The following is a 26,495-nucleotide window of genomic DNA, read 5'->3' as shown; positions in this document are numbered from 1 at the left end:
GGGAGACTGACATCCGACCCCAGAAACAGGCATCCAACTCTGTTCATGCTGTGGATTCTCCGCATGACCTGCTCGAGGCTGGAAACAGAAGCAGCCGGGCTAAGTCGGCAGCCTCGCCACGCAGGCTCACCGCTCTCAGTTTGTGGAGTGAGTCTGGGGTCTGAGCCCACTCCTGGACATGCTCTGCTTGGACACTCACGTGCCCTGTCCAGTGCTGAGTGAGTCAAATCCGGGACTGTGGAGGCAGCCTTTTAAATTTTTTTCCATACTAGGAATTAAACCTACGATCTCTCCACTGAGCTCTATCCCAGTTCCCTGATTCATTTAAAATCTTTCTTTTTTCCTGAGCCAGGATCTCCATAAACTGCTAAGTTACCTTGGCTTGGCTTGAACCTGTGATCCTCCTGCCTCAGCCTCCCAGGGTGTGCCAGCACACCGCGCTTGGACTCAGTTTTACTGGGTTTTAACTCTTGCTCTTCTGTGGTCATGGGAGGACCCCCGAGCCTTACCAAGCCCATGTCCACATCTGTAAGATAAGTAGCAAAACCTTAGCATGGAGAGTTGCTGGGAGAATCGGACGGGTCTTCTGAGGTACCCTGTGCTGGGCTAGGGGCGTCTGCAAGAACCACAGCTCCTGGGAAAGTTACATTACTCAGCGTTTGCTCTGCCAACATTTGTTGAGTGCTAACTCCCAAGGAGACAATGGATCTGAGCAGAGGGGTACTGGATTGGAAGTCGCAGGATCTGTCTCTCCTCCAGGAGTCATAAGAACACTGGTGATTTTAATTAAAATGCCCGGCAGAGAGACTAAGTTATGCTGGTGGGATATGAAGGAGGGTTTCATGTCAGGCCGAATAGCACACTTGTCCTCAGGGCTTGATACTGAGGGCTGACACTGAAGGGCGAGAGAGTTAGTTATCTAAGAGGTGCCCTTCATGAAGCTCAGCGGGAGGAGGCAGAGAGGCTTCTGCTGAGGAGCTCAGGACCTCTGATACCAGCCTAGAGGAGGAAGCTGTGAGGTTCTGCCTGACAGCGCAGATGCAGGACCCTTTGCCCAGGGTTGGTGCTGATGGTCGGTGTTATTTTTGCCGCTGAAGCCTTTTGTTTCTCATTCATTGTCTTAATTTCTTCTCTCACTGGACAAAGCATTCCATTTAAAGGAGCAGAGGTTTACACTGGCCTGTGGCTCAGGCCTGGGTCAGCTGGCTCTGGGCAGAAGCAGGATGGCAGGGAGGGACGGAGGAGTAAAACTGCTCAAGCCAGGCGGCCAGGAAGCAGGAGAAGGGAGGAGCCAGGGACAAGAGTCCCCTTTCCAAGTCACACCCTGGTGACCACCTCCACCAGGCCCCGCCCACCCACGGCACAGTCAGCTGTGATTGGGGGATGGGTCCACTGCAGGCTCGGCACCCCTCCGTGACCCACACACATGAGCAGGCGGGGGACGTTTTAGATGGACACTGTTACACTCACGATAGGCTCACATTTCCTCAAAACTCTTTACTAAGGCATTATTTAAATTGTAAATAATGGAGCCACCAAATACAGAGGTGTAAATATGATAGAATTTTGCTTCTTTCTCACAAGAAAGTTCATGAGTCAGCCACATCCCCATGACTGCATGAAGCCTTGGGGAGAATCCAGACACAAACCACAACTGGAGAACGGTTTTCAATAGTACAGGGCACGTTCTAACTTTACATTGGAATCTCCCACCTCACAGGACGAGCTGCCAATTACACCTCTGAGGCAGAAGAGGCTGTCAGGGCTCTCTGTCGGGCTTCATAAACAAGAAAACAGAGAAGATGTGATTTGTTTAGAGTCGACCAAAGAGCCACCCTCCTCACACTCCCTCGGGGTGCTAACACCACACCCTCTCACAGCCACTAGCTGGAACCTCCTCTCTGGACCTCCATGACCCAGTGTGTGAGGACACTTGGTTTGTTCACCCAATTCTTTTGTTCTTCCAGATTTACCAAAGTGTAAATGGTGCACAGAGAAATGCACATAGTAAGTGTGCGTGACTTGGTGATGTGAACTTACGTGTACAGCCTGAGCACAGTCAAGGTAATCAACACATCCATTGCCACCCAACTCTCCTCATGCTCCCCTCTTTCACCCCTCTTTTTGGTGGAAGGAACATGCAGAAGGAGGCCAATGCTCAGCACATTTGAAACGCTTACTGCTTCCTGTTACCCCCTATAGGCATGGCTGTACACACAAGGCTGCTGCCTCTGCTCACGTGTACACACGGAGCCGTGGGTGTGCTGAGCATCTCTCCGTCTTCCTCCATCCCCACGCCTGTTGACCCCATCTGACCCTCTACTTGGCCATGTTGGACCACTTTCAGTGTCTCCTACAGGAGGGAACACATGGCATTTCTGTGTGGTGGCTTATTTCACATAGGCTAACATGCTCCAGGCTCGTGGATATGGGCACAGTCAGGGCTTCCTTGTGCTGGAGGCTGAGTGATGCTCTCAGGTGTATACACTTGCTACGTTCTCTCTGCACCCACCGTCGGCCCACAGCCCTGGCTTGGCTCTATGCCTTGGCCGTCTTCACCAGTGCTGCAGTGAGTGTGGGTGGGCGCCCAGGCCTCTGCTCCACACCGAGTACCCGCCTGCAGATGTGTCCTGAGAGGGCGGCTGGTCTCAGCGACTTCTGGCTTTAATGTTTCCTCCATCTGGGAGGTGAGATGTCAACATTGTAGTTTTGATTGGTGTTTCTCTGGTGACCAGCAGTTCCGAGTGTCTTTTCATGTACATACTGACCATTGCTGTGTCTCTTCTGGAAAAACGTCTGCACAAGCCCCTGCCTGTTTTCACATGAGATGGACTTTTGCTGTTGGTTGGAGTTTAAGGAATTCCCCCTCTATTTTGGAACTTAACCTCTTCTGAGGTCCACAGTTTATCAATAGTTTTTTCAACACTCTGCGGATGATTCCTTTGTGTGAAAAAGATGTTTACTTTGATGTAGTGCCACAGATCTATTTTTGCTTTTGTTCTCTGTGCTTTTGGTATCATACCCAATAAATCATTGCCAAGACAAATGCGAAGGAAATTTTCCATTATGTCAACTCCCAGACATCATACAGTGTCAGGTCTCCTATTAGAAGTTCGGATGCAGTGGAGTGCATCCAGATGATGGGCGCCTGTCATGGTTTATGTCTGTGGCCCCCAGGCCTCACGCTCTTTGCTGGTTCCTAAATTCTGTCTTAGTTACTTTTTACTCGTTGCTGAGACAAAATACCTGAAGCCCAAGTTGGGAAAGGAAAGGTTTATTTCTTACAGTTTTTGGCGGTTTCAGTCCACACTCAGTTGCCTCCAAGGCAGGCGGGCATGGCTGGGCTGCAGTTCATGGCGGCTGCAAACAGTAAACAGGAACCAGCAAAGAGCAAGACACACCTTCTACCTGCCATTACATCACATCCTGGCTCCACCCCTTTGTGGGTGGAGCACTGACACCATCAGTCCAAGCACTAGACAATGAAGCATCACAAATGCACAAAGCAAACTCATGAGGCCTGGAGGACACAGACATAAACCATGACAGCACCCCGTTCATTCTTCCGGATCTCCACCTTCCAAGCACACTTCACTGAGGGACCCTCTGTTTCCCATGCATATTTTTAGCATGATCTTTGAATACCAGTAGCCACTTATTTCTCAGCCCTTCATTAGTCTGTGTTTCAACTCAGAATCATAGTATTATCCTATTAGAACGGTTATTTTATGCCAGAATCACCATGGCTTTAGAATATGTTTTGAAAAAGGCAGGGGCCCAAGCAATGAGGGCTGTGGAAGAGGAGACAGGACGGGGTAACAACAAGAGTACAGACGTGTTTTACACATGCACCAGCTCCCCAGGGGGAATGAAATTATTCTGTACTGCAAACATGTACCAATAAAAGCAAAAATTTTAAAAGTATGTATTTTGCGTCAGGAAATGTGATGTCCCCCGCTTTGTACTTCTTGAGGTCAGCCAGAGCTCAGGATTGCTCTGGTTATTCAGAGTCACCTGCAGTTCTGCATGAATTTTAGGGTATTTTTTTCTATTTTAGTATTTCAAGTTCGGGCTTTTGAGAGGGCACAAGACAGGGCAACAGGCTGAGGAACGCTTCCACTGCGCGGACACCATCGACACTGTCTACAGAACCAGCCAGAAAAGCACTACCTGGGACCAGTTAGGAACCTGGTACCTTTAGTTACTCACTTCGCTCTGGTGCTGGACACAGGGCCGGTCGGGAAGCCCTCCTTCAGCCCTTCACTGGCAGGGAGGTCACCATTCCTGATCCTTCACGTACAGGAGCAGAGCGCCAAACAGCTTATGCATGGCACGATGCCCTGTGAGAGGCAGGGGCGAGGTCCGAGGCCTTGCTCACTGGAAGGAGAGACAGCCAGGAGTTCTGGATGCAGAAAGGTCCTTTCCTTGTCCTCGGCCACCAGGGCCTTTTCACCAGCTCCCTTTCCCTGCCAGGGCGTCTTTCCCTCTGCCTGCAGCAAATGCACCCTCCCGTGCATCTGGCCAGTTGTTTGCTGGGGACAGGGAGAGCCTGGGTGGGTGGGAGGCCTCATGGGACCATCTAATTCCAGGCTTACTCTAAACCCAGTGGTGGCTTTGAGGAGCAGGGTATGATACTAAAAGCACAGAAAACAAAAGCAAAAATAGATCTGTGGCACTACATCAAAGTAAACATCTCAACACTTTAACAATATGAATTCCTCTTTCCAATCCATTCACATGGGGTCTCTTTTCATTTACCTGCATCTGTTTTAATGTGTTTCACAATGTTTGTAGTTTTCAGTGTACAAGTCTTTTGCCTGGTTATACATATATTCCTATTGTATTTTTTTCTAAATTTTATGGAAGAATAGATGACAATGAATGTTGTATATATTCAATGAGTAAAGTCAATGACTTGATATATTTTATTAATTGTAAAATATCCACAACCATCAGGGTAATTAGCACATGCATACTTCACATAGTTACTCTGTGTGTGTGCATGAGTGTGCATGCATGTGTGCTGAGAACTTTAGGACACTTTCTGTGGCAAATATTAAGTGTCTAGAACACCCGAGAGACTGTAATACATGGTTGTTTGTATATTTCCAGGATTTGCATCTGTTGCATAATTGAAATTTATTATCTTATGCTTTTTTTCATTTTTATATTTACTTTATTTTCTGGTGCCATTGTTCCTGGGGTCATTTTCTTAATGTCTTTTTCAGACAGTTTTTTGTTCAAGTATAAAAATGCAAACTATTTAAATTTTGTTTCTTGCACCTTGAACGAATTTATCTATTACTTCCGCAATGGTGTTCACTGTTCTTTGTGGCGTCTTGAGGGCTTTCTACAGGGAGGATAATTTCAGTGCAAACTAAGATGATTTCCTCCCCCTTCTCTGATTCAGGCCTTCTGTTCCTGCTGCGCCTGTTTGCTGGGGTGCAGGTGCTCAATGCAGGGCTGGACGGATGTGGTGAGTGCAGGCGAGTTTGATGCCGAAGTTCCGGATCTTAGACAGAATGATTTCACTTTCCCTGTGGCGACCAATGTCCACCGAGCGGCCTTCTCAAGTGGGCCTCGACCGTACGAGGCGCGTTTCTCCCGCACCCCTTGGTCGGTGGAAGAGTGGGTGCATCAGCCCTGCTTGGAGACTGGTCACTCTTCTTCCCTAACACTCCTTTGTCTCCTGTCCCCCGGAGCTGAATCACACTTCCCAGGGGCTCTAGAACTTTGAAGAGCTAGAAATGGAGGAGCTGCTGAGAGCACTTGCCACAACGCAGAAAGAGCTCCCGTGCTGATGTCCTGCACAATCTTAGTGCGAGGGGCCCATGAGAGAGAGGGGTGCTTTACAGGGTAAGGCAAGGAGAAATCCATTCCTTCTGGCTTGAGGGCCGCTCCGAGTCTGGGTAGATGTGAGAGGGCTGCACGCAGCAGGCATGAACCTTTGGGTGGCAGAAGCAGCCCTCAGGCTGAGTCTGTAGTGCTGTGTGCTTGGTGTTCTTCTGGGACATTCTCTGTCCTCTCCAGGGACCTTGGCGTGGTGGCAGCAATCAGATCCCATGTCTTCATGCTACTTACTGCTCTGACCTTGCTTCTTCTGCCAGTATCTGTGATGACAACAGACTGTCTTGTTAACTTGTAAGTAGGGTAAGATAATAGGCGGGAACCATTTTCTCTGTTTCTTTAAAACCCCAGCTCCTGGAAAGAAGCGTAATTAGAAGAAGTCTCTCGGGTGGAAGAACCCATTTCCTAGATGGGAGAGTTGGAGAAGGTTGCTTTGCAAACTATCCATACGCTTCATTGGGCCTGGGTGTCATTAAAAGAACCTGGTAGCACACTAGGTCTCAAGAGGTTAGGGTCTGACATTGGCCACATCACACAGTCCACAGTTCCCCACGGGTGAAGAACATTATCACAGCTTCTTGCACTCCCTGTGGGAAGACAGGAGGGGCATCAAGGACATGAAGCAGGAAACTTGCAGAAGGGGTGAAGTGGACTCCACACATCGTCAGCATTTGGGCTGAGCATGGACTGAGCAGTGCAGCCAGAGCCCAGATTCACTTAGCACCAGGATCCTGGGTGCTGAGTCGTGTGGACCTTGGGGGACAGTGAAATGTTACTCAGTGAACCGCATAGGGCACAAATGGACACAAAGATGGGGCTTTCACAGAGATCCACAGCCCAGACCCTGAAGGTTTCTTCCCGCGGGGCCCAGCCCTGACTTCCTGGGGAACTTGGGTGTGAGGCAGCCTGTGGTAGCCTGAGAGCGGCCACTGGTGTCCACGGGGCTGAGTGTCCAAAAGGCCAGAGTCACCAGCACACTAAATACAGTCCAAAGGGATTTAAAAGGGTTTCTCTTGATACCAGATTCTGGGAGGTTTGTGTGATCAGAGCCAGGTGTTGCTAAGGACAGCAGAGAAACCGCGTTCTTGGTGCTCTCAGGGAGTGACGTGAGTTGATTTAAATCTCCATCCCGTCACACTGCAGGAGATGGAGTGCGGATGTTAGAAAAGAGGAAGGCTGGGAACTGCAGTGAGCGTCCCCCATCGGTGCACAGCATGAAACGCACGGACACCGTGCAGGCAGGGCAGGTCGTGCGGAAGTCCTACCTTCATTCTGCACAAAGAGACAGATTTAGGAGAGTAACAAGAAGGCGAGTGACATGAATTCAAGATGTTCCCTCAATCAAAAAAAAAAAAAAAATCCATCTGTGATCTGTCTCTCATGCTGCCAAGAGACAGGAGATTCGTACGAGCTGCCTGGACTGGGGCAGTCCACGGTTAGAGACAGCTTTCTACATCCGAGAGACTGTGGTGAATCAAATACAGTGCCCACCTGCCTCCGGCTGGCGGGCTGGGGCCTCTGCAGCGAGAGATCTGTGCCCTCAGCAGGCCTCACTGTGCTCCTGCGTGGAGTCTCTCAAAGTATGCTGTGTTTTTTTCTGTTTCCAGGAGCCCTGTCCTCAATGTGGCAGCAGGACTGTGGTTTTTAGGTCTCCAGCTTGGCAATGCTTTGACTGCAAGTCTACATACAGACACCACAAACCGAAATAAACCAATTCACAGTGTTCTGAAGTGTGGCTCCTCTAGTGGATTTAATTAGTTGAAGAAATGAGACATTCTCACATTTAAAAATAAACTCCAACCTAATTCTCAGCTTGCTACCCAGAATGTGTCTGCGACATCAGTCCTGATGGAGTAAAATGATACAGTGAGCTTCCATTTATACCTGATTTTAAGGACTCTTGACGAAGTAGTTTGATGACTTAAAAGGGCTGCATCCCTCAGAAATGGCGGTACAGACCACGTGGGATGACACTGGGCCCACGGAATCTTTTTATGTGATTTCTCCCCAAATCGTAGTTGCCTGCAGGGACTCAGCTGAGACCCAGAACACAGAGAGGGGGAAAGACCTTGGTTCAGAAGTGGACCGCAGGGGACAGGAAAGCGTAGAGAAAGCAGCTTTAAGGTTCATCTCTGTTCTTGAATATGAGGCAAAATAAAGATTAGAAAAACTGTACGAAAGGGTTTATCTCCCACTCTTTTTCTTACCCCTAGGGGCACAGTCCTGCTGTCCCTTCAAGCCGCCCAGCCAAGGCCAGACTTTCCCCCAGGGTCCCGCTGCGAAGCTGAACAGACTTCGCTTTTCTGTCGGTGCTTCCTCCTCTGCCCTAAAATCTGCGGCCCAGCCAGATGGGTCTGATTGGTGAAATTAGTATCGCTCGTGGTCCACACTGCAAGCCATCATCGTTTTAAAGGTCATTCTTAGCAAATCCAAGGCATCCTTACTTGACAGAATGTCAGAGCCTGGAGTCAAAGCTCTGTGTTGCAGAGTGCTCCCTGTTCGGGGCAGGAACCTGCTGCTTAGTCTGGGGGGTGAGCTGACTGAGTCACATAAACTTTCTGTAGCTCTTCGTCCCCATCAAGAGGTGCATGGCAACTTCAGTGGGAGAATTGTCTTTTGACAAATGCCATTTGTAAAGAAATAAATCTTTCAGCACACAGCAAATTACTTTCAAATGGATTATGAATCTAAATGTAACAGCAAAGACTATAAAGTGTTCAATAGAAGCATTGTAGAAAATTTAAATAACTTTGTGTTTAACAACAACAAAAGCCTCTTAAATTCAACAAAAATATCTTGAAATGTCAACAAACTGGGCCCTTACAAAGTATTCTGCTCATAGGACACTAATACCAAAATGAAGTAAAACACCCAAAGATTGTGAAAAATATTTAGAGTCTATATCTCAGGCCTTCTATTTAAAATATAAAATCTGACAGGTTTGTAATAAGACAGAAACCAGCCCAATTAAAGCATGAAAGAAATTTAAAGTCACATTTCCGAAGGAAACATTGCAACATTAGTTATTAGGGAAATGCAAGTTAATACTACAGCAAGAGGCGGCTCTGCACCTGACGGAATGGCTGACTGACAGGACTGTACACGCCAGATGTCCATGAGGAACAGTGGAAAGGGACTCAGACACTTTGCTGATGAGAAGTGGGATCATAGAATCTCCTTTGAAAACCATTTGCCAACCTTGTTAAGAGTTAAATATCCATCAACTACATAACCTTGAAATAGCCCTTCTAAGTATTTTCCTAAGAGAGTTAAATGCATATGTCTATACTTGGTTGTGCATATAATATTCGAAGAAACTTTTTTGTAACAGTCAAAAAATAAAAATAACTACAATGTCCACCTATCATCTGTTTTTCTTTGCCCATTAGGGTTAGGGTTTACTACTTAGCAATTAAAGGAGTAAAGTATAGAAATGTGAAAAAATTTTGGAAGAATCTGAGAATAGCTATGTTGAGTTACAGAAACTATGAAAAGAAAGAGCATAGTTTGAGTTTCTGTTTATATACCACACTACTGAATGCAAATGTTTGAGAGTGTCAAGAGACAGAGGAATAGTTACCTTGCTAGAGAGTTGGGAACTGGGGAGAGGAGTTAATTAAAAAGATGCAAAGAAAACTTTGAGGTGTGATGCACTCATTGCCTATCTTGATTGTGGTGGTTTAGCAGAGGCACACATGCCAAAATCCACCAAAATATGTGCTTTGAATATATCCAGCAATATGTCAATAAAGCTATAAAAAATGTTAAAGGTAGCTGATCTTCCACACTAAAGAATTTGCTTCTTCTCCAGAAGACATTTTAACATGATCCTTTCATTGAAATTCGTCAATGGATTTGAAAAGTCATTGAAATTCCTTTTACAGGATGAAATAAGGTCAAAATGGTAAATATACGGAGTCATGACATACAATCCACCCTCCCCGTGCTGAACTGCGGAGCTGGAATGTGCTTCCCCACACAGGAGTGGGGGAGGAGCATTGATTTCCTCCTTCACTACCCAAAGGAGACCTGGAGCTCAGGCCTTCTGACTCAGACTGCTGGGACTGCCCCGGGGCTCTGCGGTCTTGGAGTTCCTGAGATGGATTTACCCCGACACTGTGGGCAAAGTCAACTGGGAACAACCTCAGAGAGTTCCAGAAGTGGCTCCTGGTCCACCAGCTGTGTTTCACGGATTGCACAAGAAAGAAAGGTCTTCTTTCTCTCTCTGTTTTATAACATGTAACCTCTGAATGCTCTTTGGGGTGTCAATACTTTTCCTTCTTTGCTGCCATTCCTTGTGAGTCTTACGATTTGCTACATCACTTTGTGATAAACTCTTGTAGCAGAAGTTTGAATGTGCACAAAATCATTGATCTTTTTCATCATCCAAGTGTATAATATCTTGACAAAATTTCCATTGTTAATCAGCGAATTGCTTCTCCAAATTGTCACTTCAAGAGATAGAAGAGCCTGTCTCACTCCAGTGTTGTTAATTTAGATTTAAATTTGCATAGTCCATCCATTCTTTCTTAGCTCACACATGATGTCTGCAGCAGGCCCCGCTGTTTTCCCCACCGAGCTGCCTCTCCCAGTCTGTTCCTGTCGTACGGTTGGAAGTTGCCTTTGCCAGGTCTCCCGATGTGGGTGTTGGCCGTGGCATGTGGACGTCTTTTGGAGGCGTTTGTGTGGATGACACTGTGGATGAGCAGATGTCTTCCTCTGGGTGACGTCTTGTGTGCCTGTTTGTGTAGAAACTGGTTACCTAGAGCCCGTGCTGAAGCTGCAGAGGGGAACCCGGGATTGCCGAGCCGTGGACAGCCTTGCTCTGCTGTGGACTTGGGCAGGCCCGGAATTGCCTTGCTGGGGGTTTCTACTCACACAGGACAAGGAATAGCCACTCGATTTCAAGGACTTCTTGTTGACATTTGTCACTTGAGTCTAGACATTTATTTTCTGGCCAGTTTCTTCATTCACTGTCATTCAATAAGCTTTCTGTCTTTACTTCAGGCTTGAGGGACGATGGGTTGAGAGACCCAAAGAGATTGCTGCAGACAACGCAAAGTTTTATTGATTGTGTTTCTATTCTAAGGCTTTATCCAGACCTACATTATACTTCATGGTAACTTTCACTTGATGGGGAAGCATTATGCCCTTTATAAGCATGTGCAAAATTCAGTGGTTTGGATTCTCTTCTTATTCTGAATCTTCAACTTGCGTTTAGAAAGTCACTTAACAGCACTGGCTGATTTGTAGGTTGATGGACAATGGTAGCATCTTTCTTGAACTCTGAGAGGATGATTCTTTCGATAATTAATGAAAACGACAGATCTTGTGTCAGAACAAAAATGCATTAAAATTTCAAGATATTCATGAATCACTTCTCAATACTGAGAGCTGAGTGGATTCATTCATTTATGACCTGATTAGCTATTTTGCACCTGTGAGTAGTTAACTAGAACTGGATCCAGTGAAAAAGGTGCAGTTCCTGCCTGTAAGAAACTTTCACCAAGCATGGACCAGCAGTCTTCCCACGTTGCTCAAAGGGCTGAGACGTGATTTCAGGGACTTGTGGGCCACCTAATGGTTCCCTCTTCCCTGCACAAGGTACCTACATTAAAGAGGGTTTGTTTTCTGGTGCTGCTTTAGGTACTGCTTGGAGTATGTGACTATCTGAAATAAAAATTGCTCACAAATATAAAGTACTTATTGTTCCCAGCATTTTTACCTTCACTTTCATTACTCACCCCCAGATACTCCCCGACCACGAGTCCTTTACCAAATAAAGCACACCATGTACTTGGAACTTCAATAAACCAGTAGACTTTTATGGTACAATAACCCATTTCATGTCTTTTTCGATGATGCAATTCTGGTTTGAACAGGAAAATTATTTTATAAGTTAAGATTGTGCTGAATTATCTGTGTACATATTTATTTGAGAAAAATCCATGTCTTTGCTTTTGATGTATTTTTGGGGCCCCTCTGAAGGAGGATGGGTCAGATGATGGAAGCTGGCAGGCACTGATGGCTCTATTTCACCTGCAGTTTTCTCCCTGTTTAAGCTGAAACCCTTGTAAATCCCCCCCTCCCCCACCGTCCTGTCTTATCTCCATGAGCTCACTTGTTGCTAAGTCCATTGGGCCCACGGATGCACAGAAATGTGGCCCAGGAGCATGAATGATGAACCACATGCAGTGTTTCATGAGCACCTGGTCCCGGAGATTTAGATCGCAGGATGTGGCACATCTGAGCTGACTCCATAACAGGATGAGACCTTTGGTGACCCTGAGATGGGTTAATGTGTTTTGTATTTGGCAAGGCCATGGATCTTTGGGGAGCTGGTGCTGTTCACATGTTAGTCTTGAAATATTTGAGTATGCTATGTCACACAGCAAAGGGGATTTTACAAATATAACTAACATAACAACTTTGAAACTGGGAGATTATCCTGGGTCATTAGATGGGCTCAGCCTAACCCTAGGAAGCCTGAGGAGCAGAGCAGTTCCACCACAGGGAAGTAGAGACAGGCATCCTCAGAGGAGGTCAGAACCTCCCAGCACCAGAAGGGCTCCATGCTCCATTGCTGTCACTGAAGGTGAACGGGAGGAGGATCTCAGCCCTGGAGATGCAAGGAGCAGCTTGAAGAGCCCTGGCACGGGTTCTTGCTGGTTTCCACACAGATGTTGATCTTTGAGATCCCAAGTGTTATAGTATATGTCTAGGTAGCTCCCCAGGTCTCATGCAGTCATGGAGGTGGCTGAATGTAGCACCTGTGATTGGTTCATTTTCTAGCACTGGGATTGGCTGTGTGAGTACTGTCCCCACCCAGGGGTGGAGCTGGCATATAGCTTAGTGGCAGGAAGTAGGCATGCTTTCCTCTTTTGCCCTTCACTCTTGTTGCTTATGGCCCCCATGAATGGCTGCCCCTCAGCCACACTACTCTGCCTTGGAGCCAGTTGAGTAGGGACTGAAATCTACAGAAACTGTAAGATAAATAAGCTTTCCTTGCTTCACTTTAAGCATCAAGTATTTTGTCTCAGCAATGAGAGAAAAGTTACCAAGACACCAAGCAGAGACTCCACTGAAAACCTTTGTCTCAGTCACTTTCTCACTGCCAAGACACCACACCCAGCCTCAGGAGGGGAAAGTTTTTGGCTCATAGTTTTAGAAGTTTCAGTCCAGGCTCAGCAGACTCAAATGCAGAAACAGCACCAGGGAAGGGCTGCCCTGAAGGAGAGCAGCTCTTGGACAGCAGCCAGGAGGCAGGGAGGGAGATGCACATTTCCAGGACATACCCCAGTGACCACGTCTAGCCAGGCCCCACCTCCTACCAGCAGTCAGCCGTGAGTCTGCTGATGACCGCAGCAGCCCATGACCATCACTTCCACCCCTCCCAGAGCTGAGAGGAGTCTGCATCCCAGCCCGTATCCCGTTAGGGCTTTGGAGGACACTTCAGACCCGAACTGTAACATGTGGACTTCTGACCTTTGGAAACTGAGACTAATTTTATTGATTTAATATTATTTTATTTTGTTTTGTCTTTTAAGACAAAGTTTCACTATGCAGTTCAGGCTGGCCTTGAACTCACTTTGTAGCCTAGGTTGGTCTTGAACTCACAGCAATCCTCCTGCCTCAACTCCTTTGAGTGCTGGTATTACAGATGTGTGCCACCGTGGCTAGCCTGAAGAATTTTTATAAAAATGTTTAATATAAAAAAGCTCTTTAAACTTTTTTAATTTTTATTTTGAAGAAAATAAAACCAAGCAAAATAAAACAGAATAAAGCCAATGAAAACAAAACAGTGTGATACAGCACTTCAAAACAAGATACTAGGAAATCAACAATGGTTACCATAATGCCTCTTGTTGCCTTCAAAATAGCTGCCCATATATTTAAATCCAGTAAAAATCAAACAAAACAGAACAGAATAGGACCAATAAAAGTAAAACAATGAATGCAATAAACTTCAAAACAAGATAATAGTAAATCCAAAATGGCTACCATAATATATCTTGTTATCTTTGCACATGCCATCAGATATAACAAAATCAAACATAACAAAACATAATAAAACCCAACCCAACAAAAACAATGAAAGTGATACAGGACTTCAAAGCAAGACAATAGGAAATAAACAATGGATACCGCCTTCAAAGGAGATCCCCATAGAGGCTAGATTACATATTGTGATCCTCTGAATTGATGATCAGACTACTGCTTTAGACCTCCAAAGCCAGTCCATGGTCAGCAGACTCAAATGCAGAACCAGCACCGTGGGAGGGCTGCCCTGCACTACAAGCAGTGAGCTGTATTTTACCTCAATAGCTGTCATCACCGCCTGCGTTTCTCTGGGTCAGCTCAGCTGGTCACTTACGGTGGGGGATCGGGACCCTTGGCTCTTCTAGCCTCTCAGCCCGTGCTCCAGAAGGGGCTGGTGTGTGCTTGCCCCGCAGTGGCCGGCACGTGGGGCTGACTTGCACAGAGTGCTTGCTCCTGTTGCCTTCTCAGTCTCCTCCCCAGCAGTGGCACTGACTCGTGGCAAAGGCTGGCGTCTCCAAATATTCTTTCAAAATAGGTAAAGCTCATGGAAGCTTTTCTGAGGGTGATCATGCTTGTAACTAGCTCTGGCCCTCTGTGTGCCGGAAGCACTGAAACGTGAGTTTATGACTTGATTCCCCTTCGGACCCACAGGGAAGGGGTTGCACACCTCGGGGGCTCCGCTCTGGGCCTCTTCTTCCGACCGCTGAGTGAGCAGTCTCCACACCTGACAGGGTGTGGCCCACCGCTCTCCACAGATGCCTCTATTTAGCCTTAGTCCTCTCTCTCCTCTCTCAGTCGGCTACTATGAAAGCCTTCACCCATCGGAGCCTCCTTTAATCTTATCTTCCAAAATCTCCATCTCCAAATACTCCCTCACTCAAGAAGGGTGGGGTTTCAACATGTGGACCTGGGGAAAGGGTCAGACTGGCAGAGTTCAGTGCACAGCAGCCTGCTGTGAGTTTCCTCTGGCTTCCCAGCCTCACCCAGCCTCGGTGCCATTAACAGGGCCTTTACTGCTCTTGACTGCAAGGCCCCAGTGCTAAGGTGCCTGGGCTATTACCCTCTAACAACCAAACCTGGATGGAAATAAAGGGCAGGCAGTGGTTAAGTGGGTCGTGAGAGCTGGGGCGAGACTGTATCCAGCCTCTCCTGGCTGCACAGGAGCCTCTGTATGTTAGAAGACCTGGCGATATGAGATGCCCAAACGCCCTGCTTTCACAGCTTCCCCAGGGGGAGATCAGCTCTCGTGTCTATCTGGCACACATGGAACATTCTCTCTGTGCAGCCTGGGGTTCATGCCACCCGGCCTTCTGAGGGACACATGCCTGTACCCACGGCTTCAGGCCCAGTGGCTGCTTCCCCTTCCTGGCTCATTTCTGGTCGATAGAGATGACAATCTTTGTTGTTCTTGCTCTTTTTTCCTGAATTGTTTTCTCTTTTTATGGATCATTTTTCATAGCTGTACTACTGTGGCTCCTCTGAATTAAAGCATAGATTTCTAATGCCTTTCTGCTGAGTGTCTCAAGATTCAGAGTTGATAACATTTTGACAAATACTTGAAATATACTTTGTAAATTCTGCTCTTCTTGTATTTCATACTTGATAAATTAAAATGGCAGTTTTCAATTTTCCCAATGGATAATGGAAACACATTCTGAAAGCAAATATAGTCCAATTTGTATTGTCTCTGTGACTAACAAGATTAACATTTACACACTTAGAGCCTAGCACAGTGCTTTTCATACTTTTTTAAAAAATTAATTTATTTATTCTTGAAGTGCCCTGGATTTGAACCCAGGGCCTTCACATCGAGTGACATTTTTGTATTTTTTTACTTTGAGACAGTGTATCCTCAAGTTGTTTAGGCTGAGCTGGACTTTGATCCTCCTGCTTCTGCTTCTCAGAGTGCTGGGATCACAGACATGAGTCACCAGGCCTGGCTTTACTTTGTTCTTTAACTAACTCATAAAAATACAGGAGTTGTGCACATTACTGTGGACCAGATAACGCTGGATGCATGCTCTCACTGTGTGATAGCTAAGTCATATTACACATATTTGTCTCCTCAATTAGCCCTTCTTTATGTCGAAAACTTCCCACATCCTCTCTGCTGGCTGTTGGAGATTTCCAGACCACTACTGTTAGGGACAGCGTCTCTGTTTTGCAAGGACACCAGAACTGCTTGTTCCTCTCCAACTATGTCTTCCTACCCATTGATCACCGTCTCCATGGCCCCTAAGCTTCCCAGCCTCCGACATCCGCCAAACCCTAACATCGCCTTGTGTGAGCCCAGGCAATACTCGTCTTTGTGTGCCTGACTGATGTCACTGAAGCAATGAGTTCACCCCTCCAAACTGCTGCAAATGAGAGGCCCTGCTGTGGAAGGCTGCACGGTACCTCATTCCGTATGTGCGCCACATTTTCATCCTCCATCTGCTGATAGATGTAGGCTGTTTCCGTTTCTTGGTCATTGAGAAGAGTGCTAACAGGAACATGCAGCGCACAGGTTACTCTGGCACACACCACTGACTTCGTTTCCTTTGGGTAAATCACCAAGAGTGGCTTGTTGGACCATGTGAGCGCTCTGTTTAATGTACGGTTTTCCATGATGGATGTACTAATTCGCGTTCTCGCCCACCATGTGCAGGGGCTCCTTTTCCTGCACAGCCACACCAGCCCCTCCGTGGACTGCTCTTTCCTTTATCTTTTCTCCCACGGTGCAGGAATGACTCATTTTGGTTTTGATTTGCATTTCCCTGATGAGTAATGGTGTTGAACGTTCATGCATTCATTTGTTGGTCATTGTGGTCTTCTTTGAGAAATGTCTATTGAGATTGACTTTCTAAATTAGGCTTTGTTCTTGCTTTGCTGTTGAGTTTGTGGAATGCCTTACGTACCTGCCCATGCCTGGCCTTCCTGAAAGGCTAAGCAGCTGCATACTCCTCTGCACCTGGAGTCCCTTTCTCTGACCTAGTGACCGCAGGGCTGTGGAAGGGTGGGGTAGAGAAAGGCCCTGGCCACTGAGGCCAGCACTGAGCTGGGTGAGCCTGCGTCTCACACACAGCCTGCTGTCTCTGTCAGGGTCCATGGACCCAGGCCCTCTAAAAGCCAGGAACAGAGCTACGGCTGTGGCCTGCCTGGCGCTGGGTTGGTTTTGAGGCCCGTGAGAGCTCCCGTGGCCCTGGGCTTTGCACCAAGACTCTTGCAGGATCCCTGGAGATGTGCACCTTCCTCACTGGCCCCGGGGTCAGGGGAGGAGGATGGAGGCTTCAGGGTGCAAAGCACAGGAAGGGTACGGGCTGCATGGTGTGCCACACAGGCGGGGGCCTCATGGGTCTGGATTTGCCCCAGTGGGGTCACCAGTAGCCTGGCCCCCCCATCCGCTTCCGGTGTCATGTGGGTTGGGGGTCATAGAACCCCCTTCCTTCTGCCCCTCGGTGCTATGTGCTCTGAGGCCAATGTGCCTGTGCTGTGCCCTCCCTGTCCCCCTGGCTCTGTTGAAGGGACTTTGGGCCTGGGTCACGTCTCAGTGTGGACCACCCAGGGGAGCTGCTGCTGTGTTCCTGCTGAATGGGGACCATGTGTGCTGACCCTGGAGGGCTCAGTACCCACACAGCATAGGGTCTGGGACCTCTCTCAGTGGTGCCAATCGACAAGCAACAAAAACCACGAGTAGTGTCTGTTCCATTTAATAACAGAGAGTTCCAGCCACCACGATGGTTTATCTTCTCTCTCACTAAGACACTGCATCTAAGGAGCTGTTTCAAAGGCTTCATCACACACCGCAGGGCGCATTGGCCGTGTGCTACACAGGAGTGGCTTCAAGCATGGACAGCAGTCACCATGGATGCCACTGTCACTTCACAGAGCTGTGAGAGACCCCGTCCAAGGGCTGCGCATCATGTGTGCTTTGAAACTGTGTAACTATTTACAAATGGAATAAGATTCACCCCCACATCAGAACTTGTCAAGAGTCAGTGGATACAAACCTCTTCCTCAGGGCCTCCCTACGAGCTCTCAAAAACAGCAGACTCAGGTACCTGAAAACAGGTCCTGAAAGCTGCAGAAGTCACCCAGGTTTTAACAGCTACCGCTCTGAAGTGCTCATCTGCCAGAGCTCTCAGTGGAGCCAGACTGGGGAGGGAATTCCACACTGCTGGTCCTAGAACAGGGCGTGTCAGCCAGTACAAGTGGTCCCCTGGACACCCGACAAAAACTTCTCCAGAAGGACAACTGCTTTCCTAACTTTTTAAAAATCCTGTCAGTTCAACATTGTATGCTTACATTTACATGCACTACAGGAAACCTGAGTTCAATTAGCGAGAAAACACAGAAAATATTCCTCAGACAGCATTATTTGGTGAATATTTATTTCTTTTCCAACTCATTTGAACAAAACGGAATTGTTTGTGATGGCACAGACGAACTGTGTGGCGTGGACTGTCCACAAGGTCCTCTTGTCCCTGGCCCAGCAGCTTGTGGCTAGACAGGATGACGACACACGGCTGACAACGGGGAAAGAAATCATTTAGACCCATAGAGCAAGTATAAGCATAGCACAGAGACCAAAATACCCCAGCACAGTGCTGCAGCTTATAACTAAGCCATTTAAACACAAACAGAACACATTCGGTTTGTAACGAAAGCCAGTACATAAAGCTATCTTCCCAAGGGGAAAAGTTTCCAGCTTAAATAACACTGCTACAACTAAGTGTTTGTGAAAAGTCCCTTGTATATATCTGATTCAAATGCAGCAATTGTTGGCCTGAAAAGTGAGTACTTTTAAAATGTAACTCAGCATGATGCTCTGCTGAGAGGAAAATAAATGGGCCCATTATTATTATCACGAGTGTAGCACTTTCTACCTGGATCTCCAATAACTACACAGCACTAAATACTTTAAAACATATTTGTCAGGTTAAAGACAAGTCATTTTTAAGGACAACAGCTGCTGTGTTGGTTTCATGCTTAACATTAATACTCAAAAAGATTTATTGTACTGTACAAATTTTACAGATATTCATAACCACTATGCAGATTTACAAAGCCCTGCACACACCCTACAGCAGACACCAAACAGTCAAACATCCTCACGATCCAACCGTTTTGGGGAGGGGCATCTCTAACTTATCCATGGAGTGCCACTTACTGAACAGGCAATGACTTTCTGCTCCGTTCTCCTTAGTCTATGAGGGCCTATTCTCTTTCCAATCCCTGTTTCTCCGAGCTGGCAGACTTGCACTGACATGTTCAGTAACCATGAGATGGCAGTGTGGAGTGACAGGTGTGATGTGGCCCAGGAGCCAGAAGTAAGTCGAGCTCCTCCGAAGGAGTCTCGGTCCCCAGGTCCCCAGATCATGGGCACCTGCGGCAGAGGCAGGAGAACCTCGGCTTGCGTCCAGGTCGGTCTGTCCTCCAGGCCTCTCCATCACCAGACGAGGCTGAGGAAGAGTGACTGCAGTGCCGTGGTGACCCTTTGGACCGGGGCGGGAAGCCGCGATTCTCCAGCAGCTGGCTGCTCCTGGATGGTGCGCGTTCACCTCGCCCAGCCTGAGGGCCAGGGGTTCGAGTCCTCCTCCAAGCCAGTGGATGTCTGCTGGTGCGCCCTGTCAGGTCCAAGGAAGAGATTCCCCTCCACTGCTTTTAATTTTCTAAGCCTGCGCACTTCTGAAAGGAGAACCTAGATTTGAATTCTAAGCCCAGATAGAGCAAAGACTGTGGCAATATGTTTCTGATGTGGGTTTCAAATTCTCCAGAAAGTTTGAGACTCATACATGAGTTGGTTTGTATTTTGAGAAGGCAGCAATGGTTAAAGACTGTGTGTGTGTGCACGCGTGTGTGCACTGGCTGGGGACTTAACTCAGTGGTTCTAGCACTTGCCTAGTAAGTGTGAGGTCATGAGTTCGATCCCCAGTACCAAAAAAAAAAAAAAAAAAGAAGTGTGAGTGTGAGTGTGTGTGGTGTGTTTGTAAGTGCCGAGAGACAGACAGAGGGGAAATGTGACAGGGCCTGGACACGTCTTTGGAACCCCTCTCCTGCTCCCCTCATCCTCCCTTGGCTTTCCTGTTCTCTCAGCTGCTAGTTAAACAGGCAGGAAACCAGGAAGATGAGCATGAACACATACACATACGCGGCTCAGGGCTCCCCCAGCCTTGGCCCGGAGCCCTCAAAACCTTTGTATCAGATTTGCTTCAAACTAGCATTTTCATAGTTGAGATAGAACTTATTTTCCCGAATCACCTCTGGTACTTTACATAAAATGTTTACATTCTGAGAGTCATTTTATTTTAGTTGAATATCTTCCGTGTGCATTTAATTGCTAGAACTCCTGCCATTAAATGTAAGTATTTTACCAGCTTTGCTTAGTTCACAAGCAGCATCACTGTTGCTCTGTGTACTCAGATTAAAATGAATCCTCCTGCCGTCTCTGCCTTGTCCCTTTATTCAAGTTCAAAGGTCCTGTTTTTGCTTCTTGTGTGTTAAAGGAAGAATATTATCAACAACCCTTGCTTTACTCACTTATCTGGTCACTTTTTCAGCACTGCAGATATAAACCTTGGTAGGGAACCTATGATCTGTGTCAGTACAGCCAGCTCCCTTAATCGGGCAGGGTTTCACTGAGGTGCAGCTTTAAAAGATGCCTTCAGGACCGGCTGTTTCCAGCCACTCTGTGGGCAGGGATGGCATCCTGCGGACGCCTGGGGCCCACAAGGGGGGTTTTCTGCACCTGTTCAATTGCCATGGGTTTCTATCTGGCAGATCTGAAACATGGTGGATTGTCCAAAAGAACTTACATTTCCTCAGAAACATTTACGCACTTACTAACTTTAAAATGAGACTGCTGGCCAGTACCAAGTATCAACACTTTAGCTTCTGAGTTACATAGCCTACAACTTTGAGGGCTAAGATAAACATATACATTACCATGTAAATAAAAATGCATGATTGTTCTTATGTGTAATGCACTTGCTTTTACTTTTTCTGTGAATGCAGTGTTTTTGAAAATTTGTATTTTAAAAAGGTAACTGTTAAGTATTAAAACACGATAGGAAAAGTCCACGAGAATTGAACATTATCAGAAATGGAAACTTTGGCAAAAGTGAAAATGCTTTGAATACCTTGTAGTTAAATGAATTCATGAAACAATTCCCTCTGTGTTCATGTAAAACAGAAGAAAATTCGAGAGCAAAATGTTTTAACAGTTTTCACAAATAAATTATATTTCCAGAATACCTTTAAGCATTCAGGTTGATTTTTTTTTTTTTTTAAGAAAGCATCTAAACTTCAATTTTAATGGCGTTTCAGTGTGGCGATCGCATCATGACTTGGGAAGTACTGAATCACCTACAAACATACCACCTGTGTGTGAAAGCAGGCCATGACGCTAGCATTTATTTCCGTGAGCTCCTTCTGGAAAAGGACCCGGAATAGATTTCTTTACTCACACTCTGCTTTTAGTTCTGAATCGCTGTAGGAGAAAAAGAAACGCAGGAGAATATGCTGTGCGGTCACAAGAGGGCAGCGGGAGCCTTTGGGTGAGAATTCTAACCCAGGTGCTCAGGTCCTCTCTCCCCTGCAGCAGGGCGGCTGACCTCTCCCCAGCCAGGGCGCGTGTCCTGTGTCCTCTACAACCACGGGAAACCTGGACGTTTACTTTTAAACTTTCCACGATTGTGAAATTTTGCCCATTTTCCTCCAATGCTGTAACAATCGTATGTCTTCTGAGGGTAAAAGCGATCATTTCCATGAACAAACAGCTCAAATTCAAAACGACAGCCACGGCCACGTCTTTGATAAATAGAACGGGAGGCTGAGGCAGCGCGCTTGCAAGCTGGGCTGGCAGCGGCTGGGCTCCCGGTGGCCCCCGCCCGCCCGCCCGCCCACGGCCGCGCCTCAGGGCTCCCCCGCGCGCCGGGGCCGCCGGTGGGGCTCGGCCTTGGCCCGCAGCCTGGGCTCCTTCCAGGCGGGCGGCGCCAGCCGCAGCTTCCTGCGCCGCCGCTCGGCGCACCACACCTGCTCGCAGTACTGCTCCACGCGCCGGAAGCCGCCGTAGCCCAGCAGCTGCAGGAACTCCTTGTACCAGGGCTTGGCGGGCGCCACGCTGCCGGGGGCCGGGCAGGGCGCCTTGCGCGGCCCGGCGTCCCCGCGGAACACGTCCCGGACGCTGCGCTCGTCCACCACGTCCAGCACCAGCCTGCGCACCGTGTGCACGAAGCCGTGCTCCACCGCCTGGCAGATGTAGGTGCCCGCGTCCGACCGGCGCACCCGGAGGAACAGCAGCCCCAGGTCCACCTGCAGCACCCTGTCGTCCGTCTGCACCTGCAAGAGCGCACAGAGTGCCCAGGACAGGGCTGGGGCCACGCCGCCTGCACCCGCTGCTGCGTCCTCTCCACAGCCCAGGCCACACGCGACCTGCCCGCGTGGAAGTGCCCACTCCCGCATGTGCGTGCAAGTGTGAGCGTGAGTGCGTGTGTGCACATGTGAGTGCGCATGTGACCGCAGCCCCACTAGAGGCCTCTTCCTACTACCAACGCCCTTGATGTCATTCTGTATCAGCTTCCCAGAGCAAGGGGAGAGGGCTTTCTCCCTAATGGATCAACTGAACCATTAGAAAGGAGGCTGGAAGGAGGGTGTGGTCACTCTTCCTGTGGGACACCACAGAGTGGGCACACCCGCACCTGGATCCAGGCTGCTCCTACAGCCCGGGCATGACCACGCCTGACGTGAGGATTTCTGTGTAAAGGGCCAGGATTTTGTCACTGTCTTGCCTCACAAACACGTCTGTCGCTTACTCCAGGGAGCCTTCACGACACTTCTGGAAGGCCTGACAGAGATGAACCTAAACAAACGCAGCGCAGAGTCCGCTGCCACGCGCCGGGAACTTGGCAGACCGCGTGAGCTGAAGGGAGCTCAGGGCACTGGGCTCAGCGAGGCCGGGCTCACTAAATAGAAAGGGCAGAGATGCCGCAGTGCAGGGGCCCTGGGTCCTGTCCTCACGACTGAGAAAAAAGGGTACATTACTGCTCCAACCTTTTTGTAATAATTGTGTCAAAATTTACTATATCATAAACATTTATGTTAATGACGTTCCAGCCAAATAGAAACCAAACACCAGCCTGTCCGGCCACAGACACTAAAATCGTGACATCACTTGAGGAAAGTGTGGGGCACACTGGGTTGTCACACGGGATGTACGGCTGTGGCAGGTTTTGCACACATATGCACACCCACATAGCAGTTTGCTTCCCATCTTCATGAAGACAACTATGAAAAAAATCATCCTGGGAAATAATCATTTTAACAACGTATAGTTGTTTTATGTTTTCCTTATAAGCCGATTTTACTCTGAATGACTTATTTGGAATCTGAATAAACCTGTGAGCACACAAATGTGTGTTGTTTAATGGAGCTTTTCACTCCTGTTGTGTGTGCACGCCAAGGAGACACCTGAGCCTGGAGGGCGGGAGGCGGGCGCCCAGCGGCCCCCAGAACCTCCCTGTGTGGCTGCCGTGTCCCCTCCCAGGGCTCTCCCAGGCTTGCTCTTCCCTTCCTGCTTAGTGGACGCTTCTCCATGCCCTGTGTATACACTGTTTTAGAGGAAAACACCCACGAGGCCTAGACCCTCACTTTCTTCATAAGCACCCCTCGGCTCGGAAAGACCCGTGGCTTCCTCCTGCGGCTCAGCAACACTCTGAATCCTTCTTCCTTGAAACTTTCACCCCTGTAGCCATATACTATGTTCCCTAAAGGCAAATCCCTGTCCCTTTAATGTCATTCTACAGGGAGTAAAGTTCTCAGCATACAGAGGAAAATGAATGTGAACACCCGTGTGCTCCCGAGCCACAGGTGTGCCACGCAGTGGGCGACCTGTGCCTGTGCAGCTGAGGTGGCCCAGAAATGGCCGGAACCAGGAGGAAGCAGAAGCCAGCCTGGCTGCAGGCGCCGTCGCCCCAGACGAAGGAGGCTGCTGCACAGAGCCTGGCCCTCCCATCTCGCTCTGTGTAGCCTGTGAGGGAGCCAAGCTGGAAAGGATGGGGCGTCCTCGGGCCTGGCCTCTGGCACAGAGCAGCAAGTTATGAAGAAACAGGACAGAAACAAACAATGTTTTTGTTTTGTTTTTTGTTAATTCTGGCACAAAAGTTGGCCTTTCTTTCCTTACTCAAAGCCCGAGTCTGAGAAATGCTGTCTGATGTGAGTGTGAAATACACAGGTCCACAACAGAAGAGCAGGGTCGGGACATCAACGTGGGGACTGTCCCTGCACCTCCTGGCGTGCAAGAGACACTGTCAGTCTCGGACCTTTGGTCTCCCTTCCTGGGATGGTGCATTTACTTTATAAGCCGAGGAATAAGAGTTATTTTAACGGTCAGTCTGGAGGGTATACATGACACATTTTAAATCACTCTGAAAGTTAAATGTATATCCATGGGCTATGAATATCTAAAAATAAAAAATGACTTAGAAATTTGTATTTGAAGTCCTTCCATGATTTAGTCTTTCCACTGTAGTTACCGTGGGCACCTCCAGTACCAAGTCGTGATTACAGAATTGTGTTCAGCCAGCTGTGCTTTCAATGTGTCTGCAGCCCATATTTCCTGGGTCAAGAAGACGGTGCAAAATAAATCGGCAATCACTGTCAATGCAGAGCTTCTTACTAAAAATGGTTTTAATATTCCCAACTAGAAAGATTGATTCAATGTGTTCCATAATGTCAAATAAAAAAGTAATTGAACAAAGAACTCCGCACATCTGGTAGCTGGGCAGGAAGAAGCAGTGGTTTCCACGTGCAGTGACACCTGGTTCCACACTTAGGAAAGACAGGGGCCCTGGCCATGTTTAATTCAGAATATAATTGATACTGAAATCAGCTTAGTAGAGAACTAACAGCCAACACTTACATATTTATTTTTGTTGGTTTATGTGCCCTGTCTTCAATACATAGAACAGTTGACCTGCAGAAAATATATCTAACATGATAGCATAAAATAAATACTGCCCTTGCTAAGAACACTTTCTAACATGAACCCGATGTATAACAGACAGTTATCTGTAAAAAAAAATAGGGAGCTGTTTAATTGCTTACTTTAGGAGAATTATCACACTACATGGAAAAAATTCAGAAAAGGAAATGGTTTTAATACAAGAAGATGCTGAAAAATCGTGATAAGCACTCAAAGTAAAAAGTGTAGTGTTCAAAATATCAAACAGATCCAAGAGAAATCAGTGACATTTATACTAAAATGGATTAAAATCTAAAAGATACAAAGAACTGGAAGTAAACACGAGGAGAAATAAGTGAGAAAAAGTGGGGAAGTACAGAAACAGGCCGCTCAGACGATGAGGACATCCAGTAAGCACCCACGTGCTCCGCAAGCGCTCAGGTGCACCGGGAGGATTTACCGGAAGCAAGGCAGACGTGGGGGGAGCAGGTGACACCGGACGCTGGGGAGCCGAGAACCTGGGGGCCGGGCCGGGGTTGGGGTGCAGAGCCTGAGGGCGCCGTGCTGCCTGGCACGCGGGAGCCTGGCACCGTGGGGTGGGGGTGACCACAGAGAGAGAGAGGACCCGATGACACTGAGGACGGACCCGAGCCAGGCTGCGGGGCGCCCACGGGCAGTGAGAGGCGATGACACAGGAGGACGGAGAGCGCGCGGCGCTGAGTTTCCACGTCAGAAGGAAGGCTGGAAAGCAGCTTTACGCTGCAGATCACGCTACTTAACAGGCTTAGCACCCCGACGCTCAGTTTGGAAATACAGACGGACTTTTCCCAGCCATTGCAATGGACACATTCCCACACGTGTGGAAAGCAGAAAAAGGTGATTCAGGAAAAAGAAGGTGACACAAAAAAGTCGTGCGTCTCTGCGATGAGAATGTGCCGCAGACTAATAGGATGATCGACCAAATTCTACCTGGCAGTCAAAAACAAGAAGCACAGCCAGACAAGCAGAGAAGGACCTGTTGTTTCATTAGCTTGGTGTGGCAACAAACAAACCTCGTCTGTCTTGAACCTGTTTAAGCTGCAATACACTATAATTACAGGATCAGAGGAGTTTAGAAACACTGATCAAAAATAAACAAAGCTAAGTGGAATGTTTTATTGAAAATTTCCATAGGTAAAGAGATCAGGATGGAGGGAAGTTCAGAGGAGAAACAGTTCAAGTGAATACAACGTCCAAACACAGAATCTCACTCCGTAACGCACTGTCCTAGTGCTATCATGGAAACACATGCAACACTGAATCTCCAGGGACTACAGGAAGGGAGAAGTGTGAAGACTTCTAAGACTGAAAACCTCTCCTCCACTGACTTCCAAAGTTACTCTCTATGGCAGTCTGTCTTTCCTGGCTCGGAGAACCGACAGCCAGCTCTCCAGCGCGTTCTCACGAGGGGAGCAGAGCTGCCACCCCGCAGTGCGTCCTGAGGCCACCCAAGGCATGCAGAGAGACCGAAGGGGCCCCACGGAGGCCAACGCGAGCCACCCCGCGTGGTCCAGACACCCAGTTCCACACAGGTACACTTCTGTTACACGTCCCACGAGCCATCACCCTAGCACACGAGTGATAAAAAGTGCAGGAAAGATGGTTCCTGACTGTGCATCCTCACACCGGC

General features: G+C 47.9%; 1 protein-coding gene across 5 annotated transcripts in view; it reads right to left on the bottom strand.

The window, feature by feature from the left end:
* Sema3e (semaphorin 3E) overlaps positions 1-26,495 on the bottom strand; it is a 259,856-nt gene that overhangs the window by 24,848 nt on the left and 208,513 nt on the right. For 2 of the 5 annotated variants that reach the window (XM_063237463.1, XM_063237464.1), the window contains exon 17: positions 18,241-22,206. The exons of 2 other annotated variants lie outside the window; for them this stretch is intronic. In XM_063237463.1, coding sequence (XP_063093533.1) covers positions 21,781-22,206 — 426 coding nt within the window. In that variant the 3' untranslated portion in view covers positions 18,241-21,780. Of the gene's footprint in view, positions 1-13,568; positions 22,207-26,495 lie in introns of those variants that run through there. One more of the 5 variants, XM_063237468.1, reaches the window with a different exon arrangement.

This window comes from Cavia porcellus, unplaced genomic scaffold (assembly GCF_034190915.1).
Source record: "Cavia porcellus strain 051 isolate PalLab524CR breed Dunkin Hartley unplaced genomic scaffold, mCavPor4.1 scaffold_2, whole genome shotgun sequence".
NCBI lineage: Eukaryota > Metazoa > Chordata > Mammalia > Rodentia > Caviidae > Cavia > Cavia porcellus.
Note: the sequence above shows the minus strand (reverse complement) of the source record. Positions and strands in the feature narration are given on the sequence as shown.